This window comes from Pelodiscus sinensis, chromosome 22, assembly GCF_049634645.1.
Source record: "Pelodiscus sinensis isolate JC-2024 chromosome 22, ASM4963464v1, whole genome shotgun sequence".
In the NCBI taxonomy this organism is placed as follows: Eukaryota; Metazoa; Chordata; order Testudines; family Trionychidae; genus Pelodiscus; species Pelodiscus sinensis.
In genome coordinates, this window is record NC_134732.1 from 12,100,111 (window position 1) to 12,119,563 (window position 19,453).

A 19,453-nucleotide genomic window follows, 5' to 3' on the forward strand; every position below is an offset into this window, starting at 1 on the left:
CACCAGTGCAAAGTGGGAGTAAAACATCACAATTCTGATCTGGTAGCATGTAAAACCCACTTTGCATTGGTGTTAATGACTTACTCAAGGTGCCCGGCAACAGAGAATTGAGCCAAAGATCTATTAAGGTACCCCTGATTAAATTCAAAACAAAAACAAACAAAATTAGGGCTCTTCCTCAATTAACTTCAAGTTCCCTTTGGTTTTGCAGAATGAAACTCTTCAGCCCATTCTCTTGGTGTTGATGCTTTTGGTGCTTCCCAATTGTAAGTGACACAGAGCTTGCCATGGGAAGGGAGTATGCACAGTGAGTCTGAGATGACTATACAACCATCTGGCAATACACCCAGCAATGTGAACTTTGTAGCCATGAGAATACTTTTGTTCAGGGATTGAAGTTAAAGTTCATCATGTCAAATGCTGCTCAGCTCAGTTTGAAATGAGGCAATTAGTATGACGGAACATTCTGTATTCTGCAGTGGAAGGAAACAAAATTGATTTAGGAAGGGATCAGGTATTTAATCATGTAGAGTGATCCTGTTTTCTTGGCAGGTAGTCAGGAGGGATCAGATGTTCAGTCGCGGGATTTGATCCTTCTATGATCATGTGGTGAGGTAGGAAGGATCCTGCTGTCTTTTGGAGACTAGCATAGAATAACTTTGACCTTCTCTTGAGTCAGCTGATTCCAGGGTAGCATTTTTAGTTTCTTCCTTTAAAAGTATCTCCACTATAACGAAGCTTTGTTTTTGTTTGGGTTTTTTTTTTTTTTTGGGACGTCTTTTCCCCGGTGAGTTTCATATTGAATCTGCTATGATTAGCATCTTCAAATGATGCTGTTGGATTATGTATCTTTGTATAATATCTATTACACATAATTTTAAAAAATTAAAATCGGAAAAAATGTTGGCAATTTTTATGTGCTTTTTTTATATGCTTACCTTTTCCAAAAGAGTTTGTGGGGACCATGTGTGCTTTTAAGTGAACAAATAGATATGTTAGGTATGGGTGATATGGACTGAGTCCTATAGTGTATACGATGTATTGCTATTTATTACCTCTAACATTTGTCTCAGTGATTGATCTTGAGACAGTTTATTCTGTGAGATTCTGCAGCTTCCAAACTCTAGTTCTAGGGATCTGTCAAGGTGGGAAACTATTCAGTCTCTCAATACCTGTTGTAAGTTGACAGACAGAAATTGTAGTTGAATTATGCTAGGATCATTTCATTTCCATTCTTCTTGCTCTTCAGCACCTTCAGTCCCTGCTAGTACTTGGGATGAAATGCTGAGTCCAAGGAATGGAGCCTGGGTCTGCCATATAATGCTAGGCCATTGATCTAGGGAACTCACACCTTTGCTGTGAGCTCTGAAGTGCCAGCAAACAGCAGTTTCTATGGCAAGCTAGCACACATTAAACACAGGCTGATTTGTTTCTCTTGTTTGCTTCCTCAGGTGATTTCTCTGGTCAGCTCTTAGCCTACTTGAGTCTCTGTCCAATTTTCATCATAGTCGGCTTTGTTACACTCATCATATTCAAGAGAGAGCTTCATACGGTGAGTCTTCCTCTTTCCACTCTAGGTACTTCGCATGACCAGTCTCTCCTGGCCTCACTCCTTTCCCATGTCCCCTGCCTTTACAGATCTAGCATAACAAATGTGACCTCTGTGCCTAGAGGAAAGCACAATTTATTGCAACACTTTTGAATTACTGTCAATCAAGCCTTAGTTCACTGTCCTGTTTTGCCCTATAGTGTCCCTTACCTGAATTCCTGGATGTGACATACACGTCAGTGAGTGTTGCCAATTTTCAGCTTCTCTTTGTGAGAAACTAAAGTGGGACTTGAATATTATTATTTCTTTCTTGTGCTATGATCCCATGAGATCTTGGGCCAAGCAGGATGAATGGGAGATACAGGAATGGGAAGAAAACCCCATCTGCTGCAGGAGATAGGGTTATTTGCAATTCTGTGGGTTGCACGTTCCCTCTGTGACAGTGTTGAACAAGTGTCTTCGGCATGACTTCAGAAGGAGTTGTGATGATGGTGGTGCTGTCTTTTGAATGAGATGTAAACATGGATCCTAATTATTTGTGGTCATTGAAAATATTTGTAAAATCAGGGAATGTTAACAATTATATGCTGGCCAAACTTCAGTCTGGATAATTGTTCAACCTCATTAAACTGTCTCTGTGGTTTCAGTTGGATACAGTATTCTTCACCTGTTCTTGGTTGTTTGTCATGTTGCCATGTGCTGTTAGGTATCTGTCATTCTCAGCTCCAGAGACTGGGTGCGTTTTGATGGAGGATTAAGTAATTCTTGTAGCTCTTATTTTTCTTCCACAGGGGTTCTGAAGCTTTATTATCCAATGTTTAAGTGACTTTTTTTTTTTTTCAGATCCTTTTTCTAGATAAGTTATGCCATATCAGTGTCTTGGTACTAAATAGCGGTAGAAATGTAGCCGTGTTAGTCTGGTGCAGCTGAAACAAAAAACAGGACTGTGTAACACTTTAAAGACTAACGAGATGGTTTAATAGGAGATGAGCTTTCGGATCTGAGGAAGTGGGTCTGGCCCACGAAAGCTCATCACCTATTAAACCATCTTGTTAGTCTTTAAAGTGCTACACAGTCCTGTTTTTTGTTTTGGTACTAAATGTTTGCATTAATCTGTGAAGATCACTGATGCCAATTTCAATAAGTCAGTCTTGCCTGTCATTTTTGTTGGTAAGGGTTAGATTTTCAGGAATGGATGAGTGCACACAAGTCCTACTGGCATTGCAAGTATTCATCATCTCTGGAAGGCTGAGTGAAAGGGTGCTTCCTCAGTTTCCCAGAAGAAGCAAGCCCATTTCAGGCCCTGCAAGACCCATTTCACCTCTGAATGTAAAGCAGCAGGAGCACCCTGCTTCTTTCCTGACCAGAAGCTAGTCTTGACGTGATATAGTGTGCCACAAGGTCTTTGCTATGTGTCCTGCCAAGTAGCTAAGATGCGATGGTTGAATATATTCCATACAAGGGATTACAAGCCATTCATAAGATTTCGTCTTTTCTAAAAAGGTGAAACCAAGTCAGTAGAACCATTATGATATTGGGTTTCTGATATTGCTGTGTTTATATAAAGTGTCACGTCATTGGAACTGAATGGCCTAGGGGATTGCAGTCCAAGGAAGTAGCTTCTCAAAGCTTCTTGGAAGCCTGTGTGACCTGAATTAGTGATTCCAGTCCAGTTCCTAGTGGGTAGTTTTCTTTATCATAAGGAAAAATCAAATTGGGCACAAATTGGTCTCCCCTTTCTAGCAATTAGAAGAAATATTGAAGATAGAATAGGTCATTAAAAATGAAAGAAGGTTTCAGTCCCAAAGGTGATCCTTGTTGAAGTTTGTGGCACTTTGGCGGCGGGGGGATGGGAGGGGAGCATGCGTTGTCACTGCCAGTGATGTATCTGTGTTCGTAGAAGATAACTTTAGGACTGTGAATCCAGCTTCCTTGAGCCCTAAATTCACTTATCTTTATACTAGAATATTTACCCTGCCGTTCCTCGGATCCTTACCTTAAATACCACTTTTTTTTTCTTCAATTAAATCATAGTTCTGGGATGGGAATGGGCATGAGGGGTTCAGTAGGCAGGCTCCCCCAGGGAGAGAGGACAACCCCAACCCTCTCTCATTGCAGCAACTTGGGGCTAGGTGAGAAGTACCTGTCCATGGGTGCTGCAGCGGACACAGTGAGGGGTGGGGTGCATGTCCCCTGGCTGGGGACGGACAGACAGACACACTGACGAACAGACAAACTCTGAAATATATAGTGTATATAACTGTCTCTCTCCACTCCTGCCCCCAGCTAGCCCAATGGGGTTATAGCTGTCCCAGTCTCCATCTTGGCTCCTTGCTGCTTCCCTGTGTTCATCCTGCAGTATAACTCTCTCCTACCAGACTCTTCTATTTCCATTTTATGAGGAAACAATTGAATGCCAGGTGTGACAGGGTGCAGTCACAGAAGACCCCCTTGACCGTCTTGCTCTCTGGCACTCGCTGCCTTGCTCTCTGGGGCTTCTCACCACCCTCTCCTTCTGGGCCAGGTCTCTCCTAGTCAAGGCACAGAGCTGAGATCACTGCTCCCTGGAAGCCAACCCCCAAATGGGATCAGAAACACCAAATAAATCCATCTTTCGCTGTGAGAGGTTCACCTATCGAAAGCACATTCAGGCAAGCCCCCTTTAACAATGAAAGGAGGATGTACACGCTGATTGCCCCCCTCCCCAACCATTATTTACACTGGGCTTGATTGTAAATAAAAGTAATTAAGTACAAACAGTAGGATTTAAGTGGTTGCAAGTGAAAATGGCCAGAGCAATGTAAATTACAAATTTAGAATAAAAGAAAATGTGTAACTAACACACGAAACTGTTCATATTTCAGGCATACCTTCAAGCCAGGGAAGCTTGGTTGGGGTTCTTTTTTTCCTCCCCATTGGGGTCCCCAGCTATTTTCTTTTAAGACAGCTCCTCACGAGCACCAGATCCTTGGAGCCTCCTGACACCCCCCACCCCTGTGCTGCTGCCTCTTAGAGACAGCAGCACAGAGAGTGAGGGGGGAGCAGGTGGGAACTGGTACACGTGGGAAGCCAGCTTTGAAGACAGCACCCTGCATATATTGGCTCACATGAGCTGCTTGCCCCCTGTGTTGCTCCTGCCTCTCTCTCAGCACAGCTCCTGTTCACAAGGAGCTTTGACCCCCTGTGGAGCAGCCTCTGTTTGCTGAAGGCCTTGGCTCACTGCGGACAGAGGCTGCCCCATGGGATGCTGGTGCAGTTACTGTCCCCAGGGTGCTCAGACCCTTGTGGACAGGTGCTGATGCTGCCCTGCACTACTGCCTCTGTATCAGAGGCAGCAGCGCAGGGTAGCATGCAGGAACCAGTCTGCATGGGGAGCCAGTTTTTAAAGAGGCAGCAGCATGGGATTGCAGGGGGCTGGGAGTGCACTGGCTGCCAGCCCTGCCCCTGAGGACTATTGAATAGTCATGTAACCACTAAAATTTGATGCGGTTACATGATTATTCAGTTGCTATCTAACATCACAATTCTCCATGAAATCTTTGCATGTACAACAGACTGTAATTATTATGATCTGAAGTCCATGATAGGAAGTCCAGGAATAAACCCAGGTGTACTAGGGCCTAGTGGAGACCTAATACACAAAATAATATCTTCTTGCAGCTCTGCTTCATTCCCTGTCTTCCCTCTTCCCCCCCCCCCCCTCCCATGCAGTGAATAAAGCAGGGATTCTCTAAAACAAATAGTATGTGATGATGACATGTATAGACAAGGAACTGAGTTAATCTTGAGTGTGTATTTGTAAGGTAGTAGTGTGGCTTTTTAAGTCACAGATGAAGTGTGGTTTGGTTTTGTTTTAAGTTGACAGTGTCCCTTTAATGACATTTTGTCACAGTTTAATGAGCTGTATCACTGTAGAGATGACACTGTGGAAAGCTGAGGGATGGATGCTGACACAATTGTCTCTTTTCACAGATCTCTTTCTTGGGGGGGCTGGCATTCAATGAAGGAGTGAACTGGCTAATAAAGAACATTATTCGTGAACCACGGCCCTGTGAAGGTAAGTATGGCTTGGGGGAAAAAGCGGGTACATGGTACATGAGTTGTCTTTGAACTTTAGTGATAATTGGGTTGAACAGTAGTTTTGTCTCCGGTCTCGAGTGTTGTGTTTGCATGTTCATAGGGGGGTTGAGAAAAAGGTGCACACAGTGCCACTGATCAGATAAATGTACTGTAAATTCACACACGCAGCCCAACTTTGTGGCCTGGCCAGATTTTTTTTTTTTAAGTGCTCAGGCTGCTACTGTGTATTGAGAGCACTGTTTCTTCTTCTCTTTCCAGAAGCCCATTCAACGGTGGCTACAAAATACGGGATGCCTTCCAGTCACTCTCAGTTCATGTGGTTTTTCTCTGTTTACTCGTTCCTGTTTCTTTATTTAAGGTGAAGCTTCTTCATCAGGTTTTGGCTGTTTTACACTTTGGCCTCTGGGGCATTTGGAACAGGTGGCTGCCTTCTGGTAGCGTGCTTTTCCTTTTTTTTTTTTTTTTCTTCCCCCCCCAGTTGATTCCTGTAGGTAGAGCTGAATTCTGGGACCTGTGCAGTCTGTTTTATGGCAGGGTGGGATGTCCTCTGGAGTGAGTTTATCTCAGATTGGCTATAGGACTATGTGCTCTTCTGCTGTCTGAGAATGTTGATTGGGGAGTTGAAGGCAGGAGGGAGGGGAAGGTGTCCCCTTTCTAGTATGAGTCCATCAGAATATGAGTGTGCAAATGCAGTCTCTTGAATCGTGCTGAACTGTGATACTGCCCAAATCCATGCTGGAGAGCAGTTGGGGAAGTGAGAAGGAGGGGGAGAGGAGAGCTATCCTCTCATGAGCCTATTCTCTCTTGTATTAGCGAGTTTGTCCCTGTAATCTGCAGTTATTCTTGCTACCTTCTCGCATGTCCCATTCATGGTTTGTCTCTACTGCCTGGTACCAGGCTTGCATTCTCTAGTGTGTAAGCCCCCTTTGAGCTCTTCATTGCTCACCTATGACTATCTCCTGCAGCTTTATAAAGTGGAAGAGCAGACCAGAGACCAGATAACACCCTGTGCCATAGGGAAGCACGAATGGGCAGCTCTAGGGAGATCCGAGGCATGATAGTTGCATATGCACTCTGTGTGCCTCACACAGAGACACAATGTTACCATGGGTACATTGGCTTTCTTTATAGTGATCTCCATTAACATGTGGACACTGACTTGCATCCTTTTGGCAGCAGTTGGATACATCTGCACTGGAGTGATAACGGGCTATTGATGCCCTCACTGATGTCTGTGGCTTCCTTAGGTCACTGTAATTTGGAGGGGTGGGAAATAGCAACAGTTCTGTTCCCTGTCACATCTCGTTTTTTATTATTATTATGATTATTATTATTATTGCTCTAATGGTCTTTTCCTCCCTGTCTTTCTTTTTTTCCAGAATGCACCAAACAAACAATGCCAGGTTTCTAGATTTATTGTGGCGACATGTGCTGTCCATCTGCCTCCTCATAGTGGCCTTTCTAGTTTCATATAGTAGGTATGGAGCAGCCATTTGTCTTATTCTTTTGAACTAATCCTTGGCCTTGTGGGTTTTTGACGACACTTTATCCTCCATTTGTGGTTCAGTTCCTGGTAACTATTACACAAATTTCAGGAACTGAGGGAATTTCTGGGTTGCCATGGTCTCTTCGTAATGGGAGCTCTTTCTTCTTCTCCGGATTGTTTTTTTGTGTGGTCTAGTTATGTCCCTCAATAGCCCCTTCAAAATTGCAGTCCAATGGGTTGTTTTAAGCGTATGTGATTGCACTGGGCCCAGTGGCTGCAAACCTAACTGTGTGGAGCATCATTGTGAAGAGAATCATTCACAGATGGGAAGAGATTTGCATGGAACCCTGCATCTCTGTCTTCACACACAGATCTACAAAGCTGAAGACCAGTGCTTCCCTTCCCATTCTCTCTGTCCTCCATGTCCAGGGTACGAACAGAGTCATTTTGTCTACCTCATCACTTTTCTGCACTAATCTATAAAAGCATTGAGCTATATCATGGACCAGTACATTATGTAGCATGTGAAGCTTTTATTGTTGCCTGAAATGACTTCTTGTAGAGTCCGTCTAAATGTAGTCAAAACTTTATTTGCTTCAATCATCTTGCATTATGAATAGACATTGTCTCTGTGAGTAGTGTCTATGTGCCAGGATGATCTAATGGATCATTACTTCTGTGACCTACCAGCTAAAAACTGTACATTGTCTGCAGCAATGTAGCCTTCGTGCTGCTAAATTTGAGGTCAACAAAAATCATGGCAAAAGATGTTCCCTTAACACCGTATATACTGAAAGCCTTTAAACCCAGACATTGAGGGGTTATTGGAGGAGCAAGCTGACCAACTGCTGGCCCTGAAATAGTCTCTCGTGAGATCAACAGCAACAGGGTCCCAGACAGTCTGAACTGCTGCTGTCAGAAACACACAGACATCCTCTTAGGCATTGGACTGCTCAGATTTAGGAGTATCCCTAAAAAGAAATTTCGGTATATACAAAAGTCTAAGTTGTTTCCTGATTATCCATTAGTGTTTTAGGAGATGTAATAGATCTTGATTTTTAATAAAGCTTTTGACACAGTCCCCTATGACACTCTAAGCAACTAAGGAAATACAGTCTAGGGGTGTGTCTAGACTACCTAGTTTTGTCGACAAAAGTGGACATAACGTCGACAGAACTCCGCGGTTTTGTCGACGCTGGTATACCTCATTTTACGAGGCATAACACTTTCTGTCGACAGAACTCTGTCGACAGAAGGTGTTATTGCCTGTAACACTGCGTCCAGACTACGGAGTTCTGTCGACAAAGCGGCTTGCTTTGTCGACAGAACTCCATGTGTCTGGACGCAAATTGTCGACGGAAGTTTTGTCGACAGTATCTGTCGACAAAACTTCCGTCGACAAAACGCGGTAGTCTAGACGTACCCTAGGTAAAAACTATTAGGTATGCACAACTAGTTGGAAAACCATATTCAGAGGAGTTATCAATGGCTTGCTGTCAAACTGGGAGAACGTATCTAATGGATTTCCCTCCCTTTCCCCCCCCCCCCCAGCATACAGTCCAGGGTCTTGGTGCTAGTCAATATTGTTATTGACTTGGATGGTGAGTGGAAAGTTTGGTTATAAAATTAGCAGATGACACCAAGCTGGAGGGGGTTGTAGGCATTCTAGTGAACAGGATTAAAACTCAAAATGACCTTGACAAATTGGAGAATTGATCTGAAATCCACAATAAAGACAAGTGCAAAGTATACTCTTCGGAAGGAAAAAAATCCAATGCAGAGATACAAAATTGGGATTAACTGTCTAGGCAGTAGCACTGCAGAAAAGCATCTGTGGATCACAAATGAAAATGGGCAAACTAGAAAAAATCCAGAGGAATGTGCAAAAATGAGAAAAGGTTTAGAATAACATTTCCTCAGAAATCAGGTTAAGGCATATTTAGTCTTGGAAAAAAGACTGAGGCACCAGAGAATGTTTGATATTTTCAAATATGGTAATAGCTGCTACATAGGGGACAGTGATCAGTTCTTCATGTGTGCTGAAGATAGGACAAGAAGTAATCAGTTTAATCTGTAGCAGGGGAGATTTTAGATTAGATATTAGGAAAAATTTTCTATTTATAGGGATAGTTAAGCCAAGAAATAGGTTACAATAGGAGGTTTTGGAATTGCTATCATTAGAGGTTTCTAAGAGCAGCTTAAATAAATACCTTACAGAGATAGTCTACATGTATGCATGTGCCTCTGCATGTAATCTCTCAAGGTCCCTTCCAGGCCCACATTTTTATGAGTCAGTGTTTTTTTTAATAGGTGTCACTTGGCTTTTTCACACCTGGAAGATAACCTTGCTCTGAGTTGTACTGAGCCCTGTAAAACACTGTAAACAACTGTGTGATGCCCTCATTTTGTTTTAAATCCTGTCTCTGGTAACTTTTCCTTTTTTGTTTCCACTGAAGGGTCTATCTGCTCTACCACACCTGGAGCCAGGTCTTATATGGAGGTGTTGCAGGAAGCGTCATGGCGGTTGCCTGGTTTGCCTTCACACAGGAGATATTAACTCCTTTGTTCCCAAGGATAGCTGCATGGTAAACCCTTTTATGTTGTTCTGTGTATTAATTCCCCAAGGCTTCACTATCCTGCAGAACCAGATGTTTGTCCAGCATTGTGTGCCTCAAGTTTACTCTGCACCACAAAAGGGGTCACAACAGTATTTACCTCTTGAAATGTGCTAAACCTGCTGGAGCAGTATGACATCCTTGCAAGAAAGTAATGTCCTAATCCAGAGATAGTGTGAATGTCCTAATCCTAATCTTACCATATATGCTGTAAGAAAAGCAATCATGAGATAATTCAGTCTGTAAAACCAAATGATAGTCATGAGGTTCTATAGGAATGCATATCCCTATGTAAAAGGTTTCATACTGTTCATAGGTTCTCAACAGTCTAAAGGTTTGAGCAGGGGACTGGGAATAGGGATTCCTGGATTCTGTTCTCTGCTCTTCTTACTGACTCCCTGTGTGACCACGAGCAAATCATTTAACTTGTGCCACCATTTCACCTTTTCCAAAATCAGAATAATTCTTCTCTACTTCCTTGGGGAAGAAGGAATTGAGGCTTAATTGTTTTAGCACCTTTCTTCCAAGTTTCTCAAAGTTAAGAAGAGAGCTAAGTGTTTTGAGATAGGAAGGTCTGAAAGTAGCAGTTCTTAGGTGCTGTCTGGTTCCCCCAGACTCACTGTAATGGAAATGGTTGTTCAAATGGGTCAAATCTCCTCCTACCCACACCAAACAAAAAACTGAAAATCAAGTGAAATGGCAACATGTTTAAATTTAACTGAGCTAGAAACCTTCCTAACAAGGGAGGAAAAATGGCACTTTTCATGGTAAATAGAATTACAGGACTGGAGTGAACCTCGAGAGGTCATCTAGTCCAGTCTCTGCACTCATGGCAGTACTAAGTATTATCTAGACTAGTGGTGGGCATGCGCCCTACAGACCCCACTTGCTCCCTCCCTCCTGCCGCCACCACCTCTTGCACACTGGGGCACCGGAGTTCCACACTTCCTATACTTTCCCCCTTCCTCCTAGTGCTTTCAGAGGAGCATGGATTGCCTGATTCACACTCTGCCCTTGCTTCCCTCCCCCCCCCCCTTTCCCAGAGCTTGAAATGCTGGGAATCAGCTGTTCATGGTGTACCAGCTCTAGGAGAGAGGGGAAGGAGTGGGGTTCATTCCAAAAGTGCTGGGAGGGAGAGGAGCAGATAAGTGTGGGGCTTCATTGCTCCAGTGCATGGAGAGGTATGTGTGGGAGAGGAGGTGGATGGGTGGGACTGCAGGTGGAACCCCAGTGGACCATGGACTGCCGTAGCCCACTGAGGTGAAGGAGGGGCACTCATCTGGTTGCTCATTGCTGACAGGTGTTTGTGTGTATTTAGAAAGTAGCAATTCAGACAAACCTGTCCAGATTTGCCTTGCAGGTAGCAGTGGTGAATTTCACCCTGTTTCCTGCAGGGCTTATTAGAATTAGAAAAGAACCTCTTCTAATTCTCTCTCCCTCTCTGTCCCCCAAACCTTATTACTTTTAGGCCAGCTTCAGAGTTCTTTTTAATCAGAGATACCAGTCTCATTCCCAACATCTTGTGGTTTGAATACACAGTCACCAGAGCAGAGGCAAGGTAAGCAGGCTGAAAGATGGTTTTGCACACAGGGAACTGTATCTAAATAGTTACATGCTCCAATAGGGTAATAGTTTATTTACCCATATCAGTTGTTGTATTCATATATAAGTGGGTAGGGAGTTAATGTGAAAAGAGACCAAATTGTGGGTTGAATATATTAAAGTGTCTATTTAAAATATAACAGAGGTATTGTTTTATTTAAAATATAATCACTATGAATGAGAAAAAGGGACAAACAAGTACAAATGACTCCAAATACAAAGGCATAGGGGACTGCTGCGACAGGAGAGAAATCAAATGTAGCAACCTGTGTTGTACAGGTTCCCTCTGAATGCAGTAAAGTACAGAGCTGTTCTTACAAATTATGGAGCACTACACAACTGAGGGCCACCCCCACAGCTGCTTCCAGGGTCTAGTGCTTCCCTCTACCCCCACCTTGTGTGGCTCCAGCCAGGGACCTGGATTCTTGGTGCTTCTCTTCACTCCCCACGTGGGTCCTGGGAGGGGCTGGGGCTTAACTCCTGCCTCAGACACCATCACTCTTTTCCCCCACAGCTTCCTAGAACTTGAGGGCTTCTTTAGGGTCAGACTGGAGCTGAAGAGGCTGTGGGCTCCTCTCTGCCTCTGTCTGGCAGGAGAGAGCCCTCATTTGCTGGCTGCAAGCAAGTATGGGGAGGGGGACAGGGAAAGACTCGGCGGCAGCTGCAGGCAAACAAGCACAGATGCCTGAAAATGTAGTGCCTTAGTTGCGTATTTTGAGTATGCTGAGGGGTGGCCCTGGGAAAGTGTATCATATTAAGCAGAACCATCTGGAGTGGGAAGTCTCTGTTTTGTGATTTGAGGTGAATCTGGTATTCCATAAAAAGGGAGTCATGGTTGTGGGCTAGAGTATGTAAGCGTGTCTCTTGGTACTCCTCTTGCTACTGCACTTCAGTTGTGACCTATGGACCCTCTGGTTATTCCAGAGCCTGTAAAAAGCAGGATGTGGTGGTCGTGTCTATCCAGCATATTCCTCCCCACTCTATCCATTGAATGTGCTATGATGCCTGGTGACAGGGCTCTACCTCACTCTGCCATCTCAATTTTCTCATTGCAGAAACAGACAGCGCAAGCTAGGTACAAAGCTCCAGTGATTCAAGAAATGGGAACAGAATGCAGGACTTATTGGAAAAGGACAAAAGTAGAGACCTGTACAGACCTGGGAGCAGCAAGGAGTCTTTTCACAGATGGACCAAAGGAACAGGCAGGGACCATACCCAAAGCCTGGAGGCCTTTGCTCTGGCTTTTGCAGCTAGCTGGATGCTCTCTGATGCATGTGGAATGGTGCAGGAACAGAACCTCATTTAAAACACAAATGCACATTGCCAGTTGGAATGTACCATCATGTCTGAGTTGTGGGAGGGGGAAGAAAATACCAGATGTCTTGTGTGAGGGAGGGAGAACCAAAAAAAGAGCATTTTTTTTTCCTGTGACTTTTTTTTTTTTTTTTTTTTTTTGCAGCATGAAATATACACACTATTTATTTATTTTTTTAAATTGAACTATTATTTTTGGGGTGGGTGATGCATTGTTTGTGTGTTTGGATGAAGATGACAACCTAATTTTGGGTTTTTAATGCGGGAGGTAGGAAGGAGAGATGGCGGATGGCTTAGGCAGGAGGGGAAGAGATATTTCTTTGCTTCCTGCAACAGTTGGGAGATCATAATCAATTCTCACTGTGCTTGGTGAGGACATAAAGAAACTACTCAAGATTTGCTTTTAAACACTACTGGCATTCCTGTGCACAAGCCTGCATAGATCTCATAGGGAGGTGTGTGGAGGGGTGTTAAAATGCAGAGGAAGCCCTAAATATACTTTTTTAAAATTTTTTTACTGCTGCTCCTGTTTTGTAATTAGCCAGGCTGCCTTCCACAGGCCCTCTTCTTTTTAGGTATCAATAACTTGAAATACACGTTACAAAAATCCCTTCACTTCCTCTTACTTTTGTACGTTTGACCTGAGAGGTCCTGTGACCTCTGCAGCTTCTGTTGCTGAACTTAAGCCAGACTTTGTTATTGATTTAGGGACATCACTATCAAGTTTAAATAACTGCTAGATAAGACACAACTTCATGCTTTTTAATGACTTTGAGGTAATCATTAAAAAAGCTCTTACTGATATTTTAAGTTTGTATGATCAGTCTCTGCCCTAAACCCTCTTTCTGATAATGAATCTTCCCTTTAAGCCACCAGTAAACTTTTCACAAAAATAAAAAGTTGAGTGCAGTAGCCTGGCTTGAGCACAGCATGAATTACTTTGAGAGATCCCAGTTAGATTCCAATACAGGTTACTGCTGAAATGAGGCTGTAAGTTAGTCCTGGCAAATATTTTTGTGGGTCATGCTGATGGCAAAAGTCTGTGCCAGCCAGCCACCTAAAATGCATAACTACTAAAGGATCTTGCCCTCACTCTGTAAGGACTTTGATTTCTCCTTCCTTTTTCATTCTGTGCTGGTGTGTGGGTGGTTCTTTAAGTGATGAACTTTTTTAGTCTGGAGTTCTGGACAGTAAGTTCTGCTAGATGCTTGGGTACATTCCCCTGTGATGGTATTCTGACAGCCTCTTTGACCCTGTCAGTACTTAGATCCTCTGCACTACACTGGTAAATGTTTTGAGACTATGCAAACAGTAAGTAGGGTTGCTAGGTGTCCGGTTTGAACTGGACAGTCAGGTATTTGAGGGTTCTGTTTGGGAAACAAATTGAGAAAATACCGGACATATAAAGTGTCCGGTATTTTCTAATTTTAGGTAAGTTTTATCTCCTCCTGTGCCAAATTCTGAGATCAGGATAGAATTAAGTTTGGACAGCAACCAATTCATAAGAGACACACAGGAGGATCATGGCAAGAGGAGCAGATGAAAAATTTAAAATGCGGTTTTTAAATTGGTAGAAAAACTCCTCTTTTCTCCCCCCCCCCCCCCCCCCCCCCCCCCCCCCCCCCCCCCCGGGGCCTGGCCAGCTCCGCTCCCCCCAGCCAGCTCTGCTTCTTGCCGGTCTCCCTTTCCCTCTTTCCCTCCTCCATCCCATGCTGCATAAGCGTGTCTACCAGCCAGGCAGTAGGCAACTATGGGAGGAGGGGGCAGGAGGGAGAGAATCCCTGGGGCCGGACTCACTCATGCTTCACCAGGACTGTGCATGGGACGGGCAGCACCCCGGGATCTGCATGCGGCCAGGTGAGTCCCGCTCCCCACCGGCCAGTTCTCTCCCCCTATCCCTCCCCCCATCCAGCACTACTTCCCCGGACCCTCTCTTGGCCAGCCTTGCTTCCCACCAGCCAGCTGGTCCCGCTCTCCCCAGCCAGCTCTGCTTCCTGCTGGGGTCTCTCCTCCCCTTCTTTTCCCCCCTACTCCCCTGCTTCCCCTTCCAGATGTCCAGTATTTTTTTAAAGCCACCTGGTAATCCTAACAGTAAGTCAGCAATCATCCTGAACATACTTCATGGCTGTGCAAGGACTCTTCCCTTGCATTTTGTAGGCTGCAAGCAAGGATGTTCAAATAAAGTTCAGCAGCTGTGTAGAGAGACTCATGGTACCGTTGGCTTGAGGTTTATAACTTGCAGGGCAAGTACAGCTACCAAGCTGGGTGAGAGAGGAGGACATTAGCATCTGTCTGATACTGTCACCTCTACAAAGGCCTAGATGGATAAATATATTCACTGTGTCTTACTGCATGCTTTACTAGCTTCCATTAAAAAGCTACTGAGGCTCCATAGAAAACTCATTGGTATGTTCTGACAGAAGATGTGATTTTGCTCATATCTGATCAACTCTGTTTTTCTAATACTTTAATTTAAAAACAGCATTTTAAATTTTTCATCTGCTTTTCTTGCCATGATCCTCCTGTGTGTGTCTTATGAATTGGTTGCTGTGGAAACTTAATTCTATCCTGATCTCAGAATTTGGCACAGGAGGAGATAGTCCTTTTATTTTAATGTTCTGAGTAAGTTTTAAAAGGTTTTCATTCTTTCTTGTTCTAAACAGAGTATTTTTCTTGGTAACAGCAGTTCTTAAATTTTTAAACTAAGGATTAGGGAATTTGCACTTGATTACCATAAACTTCTCTAATTTAGCACTCACCGGAGTGATCTAATATGAACTCTCCACTGAGATTTGTTTCACTTGCTCAAACAATAGTGCTTTTATTCCTCATAAAAGCACTTTGGCTGGTCTCACCTCCCTCCATTTTTGAGCTGTGGGCTGTTACTTCATTGGGCATTCGTTCAGGCCCATAACCATTTCATTAAAATAGGCCAAAGGGGTAGGTGAGAGAGGGGAGGCGGAAAAGACACCTTAGAAGATACAGTAAATGTGATGAGGCTATGGCAGTGTTTGTATACAGCAAGGGTGGGCAATGATTTTTGCAGAGGGGCCACTTAATGAATTTTGGTAAGTGGCTATGATCCCTAGAAGGGGTGTGGCCTGGGGCAGAAGGGGTGGGGTTGGGGACTAGGCTCCTGCCAGAGGTGTTTGGGGCAGGAGGCTTTGAATTAAAAACATGGCAAAGGGCTCCTGGCCCCACCACTAGCGCATTGCCTGGCAGCTGCCCAGAATTGCCATGGCTATTTAAAGGGCTCGCAGCTCCAGCCACTGCTGGGGTAGCACTACAACCGGGAGCCATGATGCATTTAAATAGGATCCTGCTGCCTGAACCACTGCCTGGAAATTCGGTGGCACAGGCAGCAGGATATATATAGAAAGCAACCTAATGCAGTATGTAGGCTGGATCAAAGTGTTAAGTGGGCCAGATCTAGCCCCCAGGCTGCATCTTGCCCAGCCCTGGTATCAGTTACACGGTGCATTAAAACCTACAACTTCACAGCACCATCAAGCCAGTGCTCTGCAACCTGTGGTTGGGGAGACAGCTCTTGCAATAGCTACCCTGTGGTTTTCCAGCACAGTTGCTGCCAGCTGCTCTCTCCGGCCACTTCTGTGCTATGGCTGCTTCAGCAGCAGATCTGTGGCACCATAACTAAGCCGCTATAATGCTAGCATAGCTGCAGGCTACAACTGGGAAAGGGTTTTTTTCTAGAGATGTGGATTAATTGCAGTTAAGTCCCACAATTAAATGCATGTTTCAAATTAATCACTAAGTTTTAATGGCACTGTTAAACAATAGAAAACTTAATTGATATATGAAAATGTAAAAAAAATTACTAAATTTCAATTTAAATTACAACATGGAATACTAAGTGTATAGTGCTCACTTTATTGCAAATATTTCCACAGTAAAAAGATGAACAAAAGATTTTTTCAATTCACTTCCTACAAGAACTATAGTGCAATCTCTTCATTGTGAAAGTACAACTTACAATGTAGATTGTTACATAACTGCACTCAAACAAAAGTGTCAAATTTTAGATCCTACAGGTTCTCAGTCCTACTTCTTATTCAGCTAATTGCGAAGACAAACAAATCTCTTTACTTTTATGGGAGATAGTGCTTCTTATTTCTTGTTTACAGTGTCACCTGCAAGTGAAAATAGGCATTTGCATGGCACTGTTGCAGCTGATGTTGCAAGATATGTATGTGCCAGATGCTCTAAAAACTCATATGCCTCTTCACGCTTTGCCCAGTTGTTTGAGGACATGCTGATGACAGGTTCTGCTTGGGATATCCGCACTGCTAGGGATCCTTATTTCTTTTGTTTTTACAATGCAAATATTTGTAACAAAAGTGAGTACTGTACATACTTTGTTGTAATTGAAACCAATATTTGATGTAGAAAACATCCAAAAATATTTAAATAAGTGGTATACCAATATTTAAGTGTGATTAATTGCATGATTAACTTTCTAAATTGCTTGGCATTCCTAGCTTTTTCTATTGCTGTGGGACTGCCACCTCACTGATTGACACATTCTTCCATTGATCTGGCTGCATCTACAGCCAGGGGGTTAAGTAATCATAGCTACAGTGCTCAGCTGTTGATGTAAATTTTAAGTGTAGACTGCGCTTTGCTCTGCTTCTTTCTTTTCCTATCCCTGTCCCAGAAAGCAGCACCTTGTTTAGCATAGCTATAAATACCTGCAGAGGCCCCTGTTGTATATTCTTGGCCAAATCCAGCAGCCTGGGAGGGGAGAGGAGAACTTAAGCAAGAAGTTGACAACTAGTCTTTGAAAGATAGGTAGCCGCCTGTTCCTGTTGGATTGAAAAGGAACAAAGAAGGCAGATAAGTATCAGAGGGGTAGCCATGTTAGTCTGAATCTGCATAAACAACGAGAAGCTGTGGCACCTTAGACTAACATTTGTTGGAGCATAAGCTTTCGTGGGCAAAGACCCACTTCATCAGATGCATGTAATGGACATTCCTGAGGCAGGTATAAGTTATACAAGCACGTGAACAGAAAGGAGTACCAATCAAGAGAAAGGCCAGAGATAAGTAGGTCAATTCAGTTAATTTCTACTCATCTCTGGCCTTTCTCTTGATTGGTACTCCTTTCTGTTCATGTGCTTGTATATTTATACCTGCCTGTGGAATTTCCACTACATGCATCTGATGTAGTGGGTCTTTGCCCATGAAAGCTTATGCTCTAATAAATCTGTTAGTTTATAAGGTGCCACAGGACATCTTGGTCTTCAAAGAATGCAGATGACTGGCCCTTACAGAACTACTTCCTTAATTTCCAAGTATTTGATCTCTTGCTCTGCTCCCTTATGGGGGTCTGGTATGGAGCTACTTAAAACAATAGATACATTCTTATGTAATCTGTTGTTCTGTGACCCATGGTGAATCATGTAAAGACAACTGTCAAACTTTAACCTATAGTAGTTGCTGCATAGAATCAACCCTGTTGGTAACATTTATACTTTTATTTATGTTGGAAGAACACCACAAATCCTTACAGGATGCTGATTACATTTTTTAATATATAAAAATCCCCACTCAATACATTTAACTGGCTGAGCATGTACAGTCATTGACTACGCCATCAACCACATGTCCAATCCAACAGTTTAGCTGTACATTACAAATCTACATATTTCCCTAATTAGTCAGTTAACCAGTAGTTTCTTCAGAGCTTTTACATAGCTTTTAAGACCATGGATACTTCTTGCACAAGTGGCCAGCTAATAAAGGGTAAAAAACAAGCTCACTACTCAAAAAATAACGGGTCACTGAAAAACAAAGCAAGAAGTGATGAGGCCGAGGGATGGCACCACAGCTTGGGGGGGGGGGGGGGGGGGAAACACTTTTCAAAGAGAGAGCCCTGTAAACAGTTATAATAAAGCAGCCTCCCTATTAATTCTGATTTCTGCCCCCTACATCTTAATGCCCCAGTGTCCAGCCAGTTCTGAAGCAGTAGCTACTATAGTATTATACTGGCAAAATGGCCACGCTCAGCCAGCCAAATAGCCACAAGTGGTTAGCAGGTTGGACACCACAGTCCTAAAGAGAGAATGCACAGCTGGATAAGAATCTTTTGTATGTTTCCCTATGGATGACACACAAAAACCTCAGCTCCACAGCTAGAGAAATGCCACTGAAGCCAATGGGATCTCCAGTTTTGTATCTGGCTTAAGATTAAAATCAGACCCATCCCCTATATTTTCCATTAATAGAGTGCACATCCACCTCATCCTTTTCAATAGGCACTTGTAATCATTCAAAGGCTTTTGTTTTATCGAAGGGAGGGGGGAATTCTTAGTTTCTGAAATTAGCCTTGTAATAAGACATGCCACTATGTAGCCAATACCATGCTTGAAAGCACTTGGGTCTTTGGCCCCATATCACATCTGCAGCAGGGTAACATTGGTTATCAGCAGGCACTATGTTGACTCATTACAGACAGGAAGGGAAAAGAAGTTTACTTTGGCTCTGGCTGAAAGAAACACTTCTAGAATAAAAGCTTCCATAAAATTAGTGTGTTTTAAATCCCAGCAAGATTTTGCCCATTCCAATTCATCCTGGAAGGGTGCAGTCTCTTAAATGGTTATGTAAGTATTCCTTACATAAAATAAATATTAATACAGATTAAGATTTTTGGATGGCCTCTTGTAGCTTTCAGTCTTGTTCACTATGGAAGAATGAGAGCTAAAGCAGGTGTTTGTACTTAAGAGCTTTGTGTTATGTGCATCCATTGCTTTCTAACCATTTCATTTAACTTAACATTTAATGAAGCTTGTG

General features: G+C 43.3%; 1 protein-coding gene across 4 annotated transcripts in view; it reads left to right on the forward strand.

Moving 5' to 3' along the window:
* DOLPP1 (dolichyldiphosphatase 1) overlaps window positions 1–18,510 on the forward strand; it is a 42,369-nt gene extending 23,859 nt beyond the window's left edge. For 2 of the 4 annotated variants that reach the window (XM_025187368.2, XM_006128329.4), the window contains exons 2-9: window positions 212–266; window positions 1,452–1,552; window positions 5,522–5,606; window positions 5,888–5,987; window positions 7,009–7,107; window positions 9,572–9,700; window positions 11,199–11,288; window positions 12,388–18,510. In XM_025187368.2, the coding sequence (XP_025043153.2) occupies window positions 212–266; window positions 1,452–1,552; window positions 5,522–5,606; window positions 5,888–5,987; window positions 7,009–7,107; window positions 9,572–9,700; window positions 11,199–11,288; window positions 12,388–12,424 (696 nt within the window). In that variant the 3' untranslated portion in view covers window positions 12,425–18,510. The remainder of the gene's footprint in view (window positions 1–211; window positions 267–1,451; window positions 1,553–5,521; window positions 5,607–5,887; window positions 5,988–7,008; window positions 7,108–9,571; window positions 9,701–11,198; window positions 11,289–12,387) is intronic. The other 2 variants (XM_006128328.4, XM_075905216.1) reach the window with 1 other exon arrangement.
* The last annotated feature ends 943 nt before the right edge of the window (window positions 18,511–19,453 follow it).